General features: G+C 50.3%; 1 protein-coding gene across 1 annotated transcript in view; it reads left to right on the top strand.

Moving 5' to 3' along the window:
• Window positions 1-1,603: 1,603 nt before the first annotated feature.
• The window catches only part of PDZRN3 (PDZ domain containing ring finger 3), a 251,184-nt gene continuing 239,636 nt past the window's right edge, over window positions 1,604-13,151 (top strand). The window contains exon 1 of the mRNA XM_029242959.1: window positions 1,604-2,436. Coding sequence (XP_029098792.1) covers window positions 1,714-2,436 — 723 coding nt within the window. The 5' untranslated portion in view covers window positions 1,604-1,713. The remainder of the gene's footprint in view (window positions 2,437-13,151) is intronic.

The following is a 13,151-nucleotide window of genomic DNA, read 5'->3' as shown; positions in this document are numbered from 1 at the left end:
GTGGACATCAACACAACCCTTTCACTCTGGTGAAACAGTTAAGTAGTGAAGGTCATGGGGCTTTCGCAGCCACATAAAGGAGAGAAGTAAAAGCAGTTAGGCAAAATGGGTGCTGTCATGCCACTTTCCAGACCCCAGAGCCACACTAAACACAGAGATGCAACTTTTCCACTTCATTCTTCAGGATCTGACAGCACATTCCAAATGAGAATGCCATAGCTTGATTTTTCTTTCTTACCAATGCTGGCTGGATGTTTCTTAGCCATCTAGAGCCTGGGGAGAGGAAAAACAACAGAAAACAAAACAGGAAATCCATGGATGATGCTACGAATTGATCACCTAGGTTGGAATCGCAAAGTATTTCTTCAACACTCAGAACTGTTGCTGAAAACTGCCCTGCTTGAAGCTACCCCCCAGCAGAAGAAAAAAGTCCAGATTCATGGATGGCCACTTCCCAATCAGGTGGAAATCCATTGAGTAATAGCATCAGCACCACGTGGAGGCAATTTTGACAAGGAGATTCTCAGACGCCACCCCACACCTACCGGATCAGAATCTGCATGCACATTAAAATTTGAGAAAGGCTGCTCTCCGGGGCCTTCAAGAGTAGTTTATTTTTTGCCTTCTCTCAGCCTGAATTTCCTCAACTGGAGAATGGAAATATAACAAAGTGCATACATAGGAAAAAAAACCAAACTGAAGGAACGCAGTTCACATGATTGTGGGGGTGATTATGGGGAACTTCTCCAAGTTCTACACTTGTGCGGTTTTTAACGCTGTAAGACCAGCGTTACTTCTTTTGTAATGGGGGGAAATAAGTTTTAAGTACGACGCTCTCTCACAATATTGTACTGATGATTTTTAAAGGGACCGATTTATCAGGGCCCAGCACAGTGCAAGCCACACTTTAGTGCAGACACTTCAGAGGTATTAGGTGAAGTGAACGGAGCCAGCCCGGCAGCTTCTCCCACCCTGGCAGCCGGCGAGCAGCTCTCGTCCCCGAAAACTGGCCCTCGTAGATTCGCCCTCTGCTTCTGGAAACCTTGGCCTGGCAAACCTCCGGGTCCGCTGAACCTCTGGTGGGACCTGTAGTTGCAGGAGCGTCCCGCAGGCTCTGTAACTTTCCCCGGAATGAAATAAATAAATACAGACCGTAAATGCTGAGATAGCGGGCCCCGCGATATTTTTCGCTCTCTGTAATCAGCCATAAAAAGAGGAGGCAGGGGAGGGTAGTAAAAAGTCGTGATCTGGCCCGGAAGGGGCTCCAGGAAAACTCGTCTGGGCGACAGCAGCACCCTCTGCGCCTAACCTAGTGAGCTTTTCTCGGCTGGCATTTTGTCTCCCATAGCGAAAACTGCAAGAGAGCCGAGTGGAGTTTCCGGAGAGAAAGGCTCAGGCTGGCGTCCTGGGCGGGCCAGTCTCCTTGGCGAGCCTCTGGGTCTTCCTACCCTCCTTCGCCACCCGTCCTCCTCCCTTTTGCAGGGGGCGGGCGGGAGGCAGCCGAGGCAGGATGTGCGTGCGCACGCGCTCACGCAAATACGGCTGAGGAGTTCTGTTCCTCGGGCATTTTCCGAGGAAGTCTGGAGCAATTAGGCTCAGTCCGGGGAGAGCCAGCGAGAGAGCGGGCGGCGCAGCCGGCGCGTCTCGGCTGCCTCGCAGGGAAGGAGGGGGCGGCCGGCCGCCCGGCGGCGACCCCGGGCCCCGGCCGCCACCATGGGCTTCGAGCTGGACCGCTTCGACGGCGACGTGGACCCGGACCTGAAGTGCGCGCTGTGCCACAAGGTCCTGGAGGACCCGCTGACCACGCCGTGCGGCCACGTCTTTTGCGCCGGCTGCGTGCTGCCCTGGGTGGTGCAGGAGGGCAGCTGCCCGGCGCGCTGCCGCGGTCGCCTCTCGGCCAAGGAGCTCAACCACGTCCTGCCGCTCAAGCGCCTCATCCTCAAGCTCGACATCAAGTGCGCGCATGCGGCGCGCGGCTGCGGCCGGGTGGTCAAGCTGCAACAGCTGCCCGAGCACCTCGAGCGCTGTGACTTCGCGCCCGCTCGCTGCCGCCACGCGGGCTGCGGCCAGGTGCTGCTGCGGCGCGACGTGGAGGCGCACATGCGCGACGCGTGCGACGCGCGGCCGGTGGGCCGCTGCCAGGAGGGCTGCGGGCTGCCCCTGACGCACGGCGAGCAGCGCGCCGGCGGCCACTGCTGCGCGCGGGCCCTGCGGGCGCACAACGGCGCACTGCAGGCCCGCCTGGGCGCGCTGCACAAGGCGCTCAAGAAGGAGGCGCTGCGCGCGGGCAAGCGCGAGAAGTCGCTGGTGGCACAGCTGGCCGCCGCCCAGCTGGAGCTGCAGATGACCGCTCTGCGCTACCAGAAGAAGTTCACCGAGTACAGCGCACGCCTCGACTCGCTCAGCCGCTGCGTGGCCACGCCGCCCGGCGGCAAGGTAGGCACCCGCCGCCCGCCCCGACCCCCTGCCGGGCTCCTGGGTCCCCGGGGCGCCTCCTAGTCCCTTTGGGCACTGGGGTCCCGGGAGCTGCCCGGGAGCATCTCTGCCTCCCTCTTCTGACACTGCTTGCCGGATAGATCACCGTGAGCAAGGTCGGGGAATCGGCCTAAACTTGGGAACTGTGGTCCTTTGACAGATTAGACTCAGGGTGAAGTATAGTTCCAGCAGCTTCAGGGGTTCTGGAAAGACTCAAAGGAATCCGCGACCAGCGCAGAGTAAGAATCAGTGTGGCTCCAGAGTCAGAAGTGTGCAAAGGCTGTGCTGCAGACCAGCTGGGTGATCCTGGGGAAGTCGCTTAGCCTCTTTGGAGGTTGGGAAACATGGCTCCTGTACCCGTGGCCCACAGGATAAGATACTGACGCACGGCGTGAGCTATATCCATGCACCCTCAGGAGCTCCAGAAAGAATAAAGGGAGCCCACAGCCCGTGTAGATTAAGTTAAGACTGCCAGAGGAGAGGCCTCTGGAGTAAAAGCTGGATTCCAACCTGGGCTTTGCTGCCAACTAGCCGGCTGACCTTGAGCTAGCAGCTCACGCTCCCTCAAGTTGGAAAGTGTGGCCCTAGAGATGTGACACGGGGGGTGAAACACAGACAGGCTCCTTCTGTAGTATTCCTCCAGGGATTGAAAGAATTCCAGAAAGCAGTAAAGGAACCGCCACCAAATACAAAGTAATAATTGACAGTGAGGCCTCTGGAATTAGAACTGTTCTCGAATCTGGGCTCTTGGCTAAACAGCTGAGTCATGTTGTGGCTTAACCTCCAGGTGCCTCCGTTTCCCTAAATGTAAAATAGCTTGTTTACCCCCTTCAGGGAGAGGACACGTGAAAAGGATCTAGCACGTTGCCTGGTGGAAAGTCAACGCTCAGCAAGTATCCCCTGCACTTATCTTTAACCTCGTCCCCTTGTAAGCCATCCCCTTGTGCTGGGAGTTGGTGAAATTATAACAGCCACCACCACTGTAGGCTTGCTTTGCTCCAGGCCCCGTTCTAAGCACTTCTTCTCAGCTGTTTCCTTTGTAATCAAGTAAGGGAGGCACGTTGCTTCTCGTTCTGTAGGTGAGGAAAACTCAGGACCAGTGAGACGCGGTCAGATGCCTGAGTCACAGCTTCTAGGTGCCAGAATTGGTTTCTGAACCCACAGGTGACCAAGCTCGCGAGCACTATCGTGTTGCCTCCCAATGTAACCACAGGTGCCATTTACTGAGGGTTTATTATGTACCAGAGACTGTGGCAAAGCACTTTGGAGGCATTCCGTATTTAATCCTCTGAGATGAGAAAGCAGGCTCAGGTCATAGAACTCGTTCAGAGCTGGCATTCAGGCTCTACCTCAGTTGTCCACCTTGGGGTGTTTTGACATTTTGGGCCCCAAAATTCTTTGTTATGGGAGGCAGTCCCGTGCATTGTCAAAATATATATATATATATATATTTTGATGTTGGGGGTAGGAGTTTTTATTAATTATTTTTTGCTGTGTTGCATCTTCGTTTCTGTGTGAGGGCTTTCTCTAGTTGTGGCAGGCGGGGGCCACTCTTCATCGCGGTGCGCGGGCCTCTCACTATCGCGGCTTCTCTTGTTGCGGAGCACAGGCTCCAGACACGCAGGCTCAGTAGTTGTGGCTCACGGGCCTAGTTGCTCCGCGGCATGTGGGATCCTCCCAGACCAGGGCTCGAACCCGTGTCCCCTGCGTTAGCAGGCAGATTCTCAGCCACTGCGCCGCCAGAGAAGCCCGCATTGTTAAATGGTGAGCGGCATCCCTAGCCTCTACCCACTGGATACCAGTAGCACCGCCCCCTGCCCAGTGGTGCAACCAGAAATGTCTCCATGTGCCGTCACCTGTACTCTGAGTGGGGCACAGTCACAAGATGAGAACCAAGATTTCCCTGATTGCAAAGGCCACATTTTCACCAGCTGGGGAGGGACATGGGCCATTGCTGCTGCCATTCTGGGGAATGTATTTGCCTGAGGGGCCCCCAGGGCCCTGTGTCTGCTTGTGTGCTTTGCCTCTCCCTGCCCTCTCCCAGCCCCCTCTTCCACAGCGCACACCCGGTCTGCCAGTTTTCCGACTCCCCCCTCCCCACCTCCACCCCATCCTGGCCCCTGGCCTGTCTGTCAGCAGCTGGCCGGCTCTGGGCGAAGGGCAAATATTTACAGCTCTGAGGCTCACCCAGGACCGCACAGTCGTACAAAAGACTGGCGTGAGCTTGCGAGTCACCAAAGTAAGGGGCAAAGCTGGGTCTTCAAGCAGGCGCCGGGTTTGGGGTGAAGGAGTTTCCGGAGTTTCTCCTGTTTATGCTGTCATCTGGACTTCCTGCATAGTTTTAAGTGATGCTTATTTATAAATAAGCCATTCACTCCCCCAGAGTTTATACATCATTCATTGTGAAGCTAGTTTATTATTTCTTCTTGCCTTTCTGTTTTCTTTCTGGAGTGTTTGGGTAAACTCCGTCTCGGAATCAAAAATATGATACTTGAATCGAAACTGTGCAAGTTTTTGAAGCTCTGTTGGGTGAGTCAGTTGGCTCATCAGGGGCATTAAGCTTAGGGACAAGATGTTGTTGCTTTTTGAGTTTACAGAGAGTTTCCTTCTGGAGTTGGAGCGCTGCTTGGGACTTTTATGGACCTCATTGCTGGGCCTGAGGACAGCCAAGAATGGCCTGGCCTGAAAGCTGCACTAGTTCATTTTTCTGGCCTCAGACCCTGGCTGGTCCCAGCCCAGGCCTTAGGGGGAAGCTCCCTCCTTTTGCCTTTTGGTTAACCCTCAGTGGCCCTTGTGGAAAGCTTCTGCTGTTCCAGCGCCTGCCAGGCGGACCCCTCCCACTGCAAGCCGTTTAAGAACTTGTTTATTTCATTGGCCAGACTCTCTGCTCCTGCTGGGTACTGTTTATGCTCTTCTAAAAAGCAGAAGGATTTATATTGCTTGGAAACTCGCATGCACAACACTTTTATTATATTTTTTAAAAGTCCTATCTATCATTTACCTCTCTGTTACAAGCTGAAGTAGATAAGAAAGACTCAGAAGATTTTTCCATACCCTTTTTTCAAGAGCTAGAACTTGTTCCATAAAATGATCTGGCATTATTTAAATAATATAAGGTTTCGGACTTTTGATACCAGCTGAGCGTTTAGGGTTTGGACCTACTTAGGCATTGTTTCTCCTGCCCTGCAAGGTGAGCTGGAACGGGTCTTCGCAAACCTTCACATGATGGGGATCACCTGGAAAGCTTGTTAAATCGCACATTCTTACCCTTAGAGATTCTGATCCATCAGGGCTGGTATGGGGCGTGAGGTTCTGCGTTTCTAACAAGCTACCAGTTCATGCTGGGCCACCTATCCCATTTTAGGTAGCTACTCAGCTAGACAAAGAGTGTGGGCTCAAGTACAGATATAGATCAACACATGTTGGTCTTCACACAGTTACGATTTTACTGATCATCGTCTGAACATCCCTTGTGAACATTTCGGGGTTTTTTTGTTTTTTTTTTTTTGTTTGTTTCTTTTTTGCGGTACGCGGGCCTCTCACTGCTGTGGCCTCTCCCGTTGCGGAGCACAGGCTCCGGACGCGCAGGCTCAGCGGCCATGGCTCATGGGCCCAGCCGCTCTGTGGCACGTGGGATCCTCCCGGACCAGGGCACGAACCCGCGTCCCCTGCATCGGCAGGCAGTCTCTCAACCACTGCGCCACCAGGGAAGCCCCCTGAACGTTTTTTGAAAGACCAGGGTGAAGTTCTAAAACCCAGACTGCCTAGCAGTTATATGATAGGTAACATGGTCCAGAAAGGCTTCTTGAACCAGTCTGAAGCCTCATCCGGGCTACAACAGACTTGGTGATGCTATGCTTGAGGATGTTAAAGAGTTGGGCTCCCAGCCTCAGTTTCCTACCCTGACTTGTCCACCTGATTCTAAGAACAAAGGCATTCCACAGCAAAAAACTTGTTTGGCTTTCTGGGAAAGAGAAAGTTCTGGGTGTAACTTTCCTTGGAATTGTTGAGAAACTTGAGACCCAGCCTTGATAGCTTCTGCTCTTTTAGCCCTACTTCCAGTCTGTCATTAAATCAGGTGGATTATACCTCTAAAACACTTCTTGAATCTGTTCATTGCTCTCCAGTCCCATCAGATGATGACCTTGGTCCAAACCAGGGTTTCCTGACCTCAGCACTATTAGAGTCTTGGGGTGAATAATTCTTGGTTGTGTGTGTATTGTGGGGAAGGTATTGTGTGCATTATGGGATGTGTAGCGGCATCCCTGGCCTCTACCTACTGGATGTAAGAAGCATGCCTCACGTCGTGACAGTCACAGATAGCTCCAGACACTGCCCTTGTTCCCTGTGGGACAAAAATCAGCCTTGGTCTCAACCCCCATAATCTCTTGCCTAGATCACAGCTGCTCCCTCTATGTATTTTCCTGCTCCCCTCCAGTTACCTGGAGCTGGGAATCATTTCTTAGAAACGTAAATCTGATGTCACTCTTCTTTCAACCTTGCTCTGCCTTGAGTTCCTCTTGGGTGGATATAAGGCCAAGCACACTCTGGGTCCTGCTGGCCTCCACCTGCCTGTGCTCTTCTCCCCTTTAGTCTCTCTTCCCAGGTTCACTGGCTTCTGGCAGGTCCGTGAATATGTCCCTGAGCTCCTTCTTGCCCCTGGGCCTTTGCACTTGCTCTTTTTTCTCCTTGGAATAGTCTTTCCAGTTGCTCATTGTTAGGTAACTGGCAAGTTTTCCAACTCTCCCCTTCTAGCCCCTGCCTTTCTGTCAGCACTTAGGGTTTGCTCCTGACTAGATAACCTTTCTATCCTTCCCATCCCAGCTCAAGCATCACTGCCCATGGGAAGCCCTCTCTGACCTCACAGACTAGGTCTGGTGCCCTGAGACCCTCACCTTGGTGCTCCGCCTGCATGGCCTTCATCACAGCTGTAACTGAATAATGGGAAGAGCTGTTCATTGTCTGTGAAGGACAATAAAGGAAGGACCATGTGTGTGTTCTTCAGGGCTGCGTATCCCGCCACCAGTTCGATTACCATGTACCCTGTGAACTCTCGATATGTCTTTGTTCAGTGAACACATTCAAGATCGAAGGGGCTGTCTTGTCAGCCATCGAAACTTTTCAGATTGCTAACCAAGAGTGAGCTTGTTAGTGCACTCTTTAAAAAGAACGAGTTTTTCCGTGACCTGCAAGTTAACAAAATTGTTTCCAGGTTTGTGGGAGGCATGCTTTTGTTTCCCCAGATCCATTTGTATAAACTCCCAAATCCCAGAAACGATTTTGTCCATTTCAGAACTCCTGGAGATAAGTGAATCTAATAGACAATTGTATGAAAAGGTGTTCCAGATGTCCACACAGTTTGAAATGTATCTATTAGAATGTTCACAGTTCAGTGTCTTTTCTGTTCCTGAAAAGTGTCAGCAAGTGGCCATTCCATGGCGTATCTTACAGAACAGCCCAGTTCAGCTAAAGGAACTGTGGGCTGTTGTGTCCATTTCATTTCAGTGATTTATAAAGAAAATTAGGATTTGGCTTACAAATATGTTACCCAGCTACACTGGCTTGAATGATCTTAACCGAATAATTTGAATTGGGAACTCTGTTGCCGTTTATCTGTAAGTGATTCTTTCTGAGTCCACAGATGCTGTTTGCTCCTCTGTAAAAATACTTGATGTGAGAGAATCTATTTATAAGGTGGTTTTGTGTTGGCTGTAGACTAAGGAGCTTAAAAGGAAAGGAAGTAACATTCATTGAGTTTAACTGGGTGCCATACACTTAGGGTGCATTGTATATGTACACACATTAGCTTCCCCATCTTATTCATTTGGTAGACCCCTTTCTTTTTTGGTAAGAGAGGAGGATTGTAAAACATTATCAAACAGCTAGGTTAAGGCCAGAAGTTACACAGATTCTAAGTGTAGAGCTGAGATTTGAACTCAGCACCCGACTCCAAGCTGTTACCAAAATAAGAACAGTATTTTCTCCTGAGGCAGAGTCCCCTCCAAAGTCTCATACGGGGTTTCCAAAGGACTCTTACTATACGTGCAAGCACTGTGCAGGTTAGAGATGTGGGTGCATCTTCAGGAAGACTCTGTGAGGTTAGTACCCACAGCCCATTACCCTTCGTATTACAGATGGAAAAAGAGAGCCTCCAAAGATTAAACAGCTTTCCCAGCATCATTTTCTGGCTCCGTTTAGTTGGTCTGATGGCTTCTGGTCCATGGTGATGAGGTGTGCTCACCCCACGCTGTAATTCTTGTTTTCAGAGGTCTGAAAGTATACATGCAGTATAAAACAAAACAGGTTCTGCCTGTAAAAGAGAGTTAGAGGAAGAAAGAGGGGAAGGAAGGAAGGAAGGAAGGAAAGGAAAGAAGGAAGGGAGGGAAAGGGAAAGGGAAAGGGAAGAAAAAGAAGAGAAAAGAGGTGGTGTCCTGGATGGAATCACACCTCGTCTCCTTAATTTCGAACCTAGTAAGTTAAAGAGTGGTTGATGGTAGGAAGTAAATGAAATGCTTCCAACTGTGTTCTTTCAGTCCAGCTCCTCACATGCTTACACACTGCGTTTCAGGCGCTGCGATAGGCACCGCTGGGTGCAAAGGGGAACTTGAGCGGCTTTCACCCCTGGATCAGTCAGACACCCACTTGTGCCTTTGAAAACAACACGTCTTGCTGTTCTTTGCTCAGCGAAGCTTTTAGCCGCGGGTCACCTCTGTCCCCCCAGACTAATGGTGTTCTAAAAAGCCTGTTCCAATAAGAAAGGGAAGTGGTGTAACATAATGATTACCCTTGTAAAGAAAATAACTAACAGATGGACCCGAGCGTCCATCTTTCTCCCCTGTCCTGTATGTCTATTTACAGGGAGCCTAAGGGGCGGAGCTGCACGTGGGCCCTGCAGCAGCCCCTTCTCCAGGAGGGGTGGTTGGATGAGCTTTTACCCTGGCAGAGGGGGACGGGTGTGCAGAAATGATTCCTGGGCAGAGGGGTCAGCCCTAGAATTTTGCTGGAAGCTGTTTTCAGGTGCCCTCTGTCTTTGCTGCACGTGGATCAGGAAGGGGGTGAAGCCGCTTTAAGGTTGTGGGTCAGGGTTGGATGTGTCACCAGCAGCTCCAGGGTACCCTGAACTGAGCTGCCATGTGATGAGTATCAGACCCTGGAGTTGGTGACAGCCGGGCTCCTGTGCTCCTTCTGCCTTGTTGTTGAGCATCTCTGGGAGGATCTTCTAACCTCCTCTAAGCCTTAATTGCCTCATCTCCAAAATGGGGTAATGCTAATAGGACTGGCATTAGGGTTAGATGATGAACGCAATGTGCACAGTAAGGCTTACCAAGCATTTGTTGAACGTTTATTAAGTGAATGTTTATTCAGTACCTATAGGTTTAGGGATGTTCTTCAAGTAAATCACTGAGGAAACGTTAGAAATTGGAGATGGTTTAATAGAGAAGAAGGAAAGGGATTTTTACTCGAAGGATTACAGGCTCGTTGCAAGCCATGGAATGCCCTTGGGTGACCAGAATCTCTGTCTTTCTCTTCTCTGACTGCTTGTCAGTGCTGGAAACTTTGTGAGAGAGGGATATTCAAGTCAATTTCACTGCATCTGGGTAGCAACTCTGAGCTAAGGTGTAAAGGAGGAGGCTAAAGGCGCGAATAAGATGAGGTTACTGTGTGTTTACTTGAATTTATAGTCGTCCAACTGCAGTTAACAAAGGTAAAGAGGGATGGGCCAGGCCAAGCCCCCACCTTCCTGTAAGTGACAATGTAGGGCTTCGCAGCTGGGTAGCCTTTGCTCTGTTGCCGATTTGGACAAGAAAATGCTCCAGGGTAGTTGGATGATCCCATTTCAAAAACTGAAATCACCTTGTAGTCCGTCAAGTGGAAACGTGAAAATGCTGCAGCACCTTGATTCGGTTTGTTGTCGTCCGTATGTTGGTGAAAGCGTCGCTTGTGGGCGTTCACCAGAAAAACAGCTGAGCGGATGATAAAAATGAGAGATACAGACGTGAAGTCAAACTCATGGAAATAGAGAAGTAGACTGAGGGATTTCTTAGGTTATCTAAATATAGCAGCAGATTTAAAATATGTGTATATTTTTGGCCTCGGGCAGCACTGACAATCTTAATGTCTTAGGTTATTTTTCAGAAACATCTTCTTTGGCTGTGGATGAATATATCCCGTTCTGTAGATATTATGGCTCCATAAAAGCTATACCTTTGCTCCTTTCTGCCAGTTTCCCTTGCCCTTTGTCTCTTTTCATCCTCTCCGCACCTATTCTGGTGACAGATAAACGCTGCTAATACTTCAGTTGACTGTCTCATCCGTTTCCAATTCATTTTCAAGCATCATTCCCACGACTGCCTTCAGTCTTAGACTTGAACAGTTTTCCCCTTCTGTTCTTCCTCCAAGAATCCCTTCTTTTAGAACTGAAGTTGGAATTACAGGGAGGGCTTGGTCCAAGCTGCTTCCTCATTAAAAACATAGTTTGACCAACGAAGAGGACAGAAACATCTTGGTGCAGGGAGAGAAGGCATCCCCATTCTCTTTAGGACAGAATTTCTGGCAGCCATCTCTGCCTCCTGGTCCCCCCAGCCCCGCCCCTCCACATTTTTGCGCTCGCTTGTCACTAGTCAACAGACAGAGCTGTTTCCCAGCTGTGCGAGTCTCTGGGAGCTTTGCATAATCTGAGGCTGAGAGGTGTTGTGTCACCCCAGATACACAGACTAGTGGTCAGTCAATGACAGTTCTCACAACCCGCCGGGCAGCTTTCCAGTCTAGCCCGTTCTCGGCTACAAGTCCCACAACAGCAATAATCAAGGAACACCCGTCACTGGGCAGAAAGGAGTTTTTAGAAAGAATCCACATTGACAGCGGCCTGATGGACTTTGGGGGCTGCCACACCGCTTAGGAGATGGCTGGCGTCCAAGCTTCTGAGGCTGGATTGTTCGGAGGAGAATAGTGACAGAGTGATGCTGAAAGGAAGAGGGACTCTACCATAGAAGACAGTTTGCATTCTTGGACTTAAAAACAGCCACCATAAGGTGTCTTTTTGACAAAGTACATTTGAGTTCTGCTTTTTCGCTGTGGCTTTTATCCGCCCCCCCCCCCCGCCCAAAATTCTTGTCCAGTTAGACCTTGAATGGAGCAGGTTACAAATTGGGTGATTTTAACACTCATCGGTAGTTACATGTTTGAATATGATAGCCAAGCTTATTTTAAGCAGAATCTAGTGTATGTTCCTGAACTTGGAGCTTCTATTTCTGCTTGTAACTTACTGGCTGTGGATGGCTCATGCCACACCCACTTCTCCAGGGTTACTCTCTCTCTGCCCTTTCTCAATCCTAAAGACCTAAGCATCTCCCAAGGAGACCCTACACTTCACTAGGGGCCTGACTGTCCACTAGATTTGGATTCTGGGGTAGAGACAGGGTGCTGAGCATCTGTTAGAGCTTTGTGCCCCTTCTCCCAAGAAGGCAGTGCTGGCACTGGACTCCAGAATATGAAGGCATCTTCCTTCTCCATCCCCCACCCCGGGCTCTTGGTGAGAGCGCCTCTCCCTCCTGAGTCCTGGCTCCGGAAGGGAAGAGACCCTGCCATTCAGGAAGAGGGTGGCTCTAGGAAAAGCTGCCAAGGAGGTGCTATCTCATTTCCATTTTTGTTGTTTCTTTTGTTTTCTTTTTGTTTTCTTCCCAGCCCATCAAGACTCACTCATCCGATAGAACTGGGAGGTGTCCAAGTGTCTCAGCAAATACCTGGGTATCCTGTGCCCCACACTCCTCCCTCCAACTGTCCATTTCCAAGCCCACACTTCCTTGGACTTGATGTTTCTCCTGTCCTGTTGCGAGCCACCATCTGTTCCCCCACCCCGTTTGCTCCCAGGGCCATCTCCCTCCAGGCCTGGGCCTGTGTCCGATTTCCCCCCCCGTGCCTCACAGCCGTCTGATCAGCACCCTTTGCCCGTGCCATCTCCGTGCCCCCGAAGGTCCACGCCGAGCTGCTCCCCTCGTGTTCTTTATCATGTCTCTCTCCCACTACCTCCAGGATAAAATCTGTCTCCTGGCACTTGTGCAGTCCTCCAAGAATGTGTTGCTCTTTTTCCAGACTTGGGGAAAGGAGGAACGTGCAGGTGGATGTAATAGCTCCTATCAGATGGCCAGATGTTGGGATGAATGTACAACTGTCTTTATTTCCTTAACTTCAGGCCTCAGCTCTCCCAAACTTGCTGTAGACTAAGTTAACTTAGGATTAGACATTCTTCATTTCCAGATTTTTGTAGCAGAGTCATTTATGTGGTTAAACAGCACCATGGCCTCATTGCTGAGATGTGCTAGTGTCCGGCCCACCCTGTGCTCTGCTTGTGTTTGGAACCCTTGCTGTTGGCCAGGCCTTGTACGGGGGCACTAGGCAGTGATAGTCTATCTCATTCATATTTCAAGAAGAAACCATTATTATCCTCATTCTAAGAATGAGGAAACTCAACTCAGGTTCTGACTGTGAAGTCCAAGATCTTAACCATCACCCTGTTCCTGTCAAAGGTATAGTATTCTTATGACACCCTTCAGGGTATAATAGATACTCTGATCTTTGCCACCGTTATTGCATAGTCCAAAGAAGCCTTGCTTAAAACTCTGATTACAAAGCTAATTAGATGTCTAATCCTTCATGACATTTTAATGTGAAAGCCG

This window comes from Monodon monoceros, unplaced genomic scaffold, assembly GCF_005190385.1.
Source record: "Monodon monoceros isolate NGI ecotype Baffin Bay Population unplaced genomic scaffold, NGI_Narwhal_1 Super_Scaffold_3, whole genome shotgun sequence".
In the NCBI taxonomy this organism is placed as follows: domain Eukaryota; kingdom Metazoa; phylum Chordata; class Mammalia; order Artiodactyla; family Monodontidae; genus Monodon; species Monodon monoceros.
The sequence above is the reverse complement of the archived record's forward strand: the minus strand, read 5'-3'. Positions and strand labels throughout refer to the sequence as shown.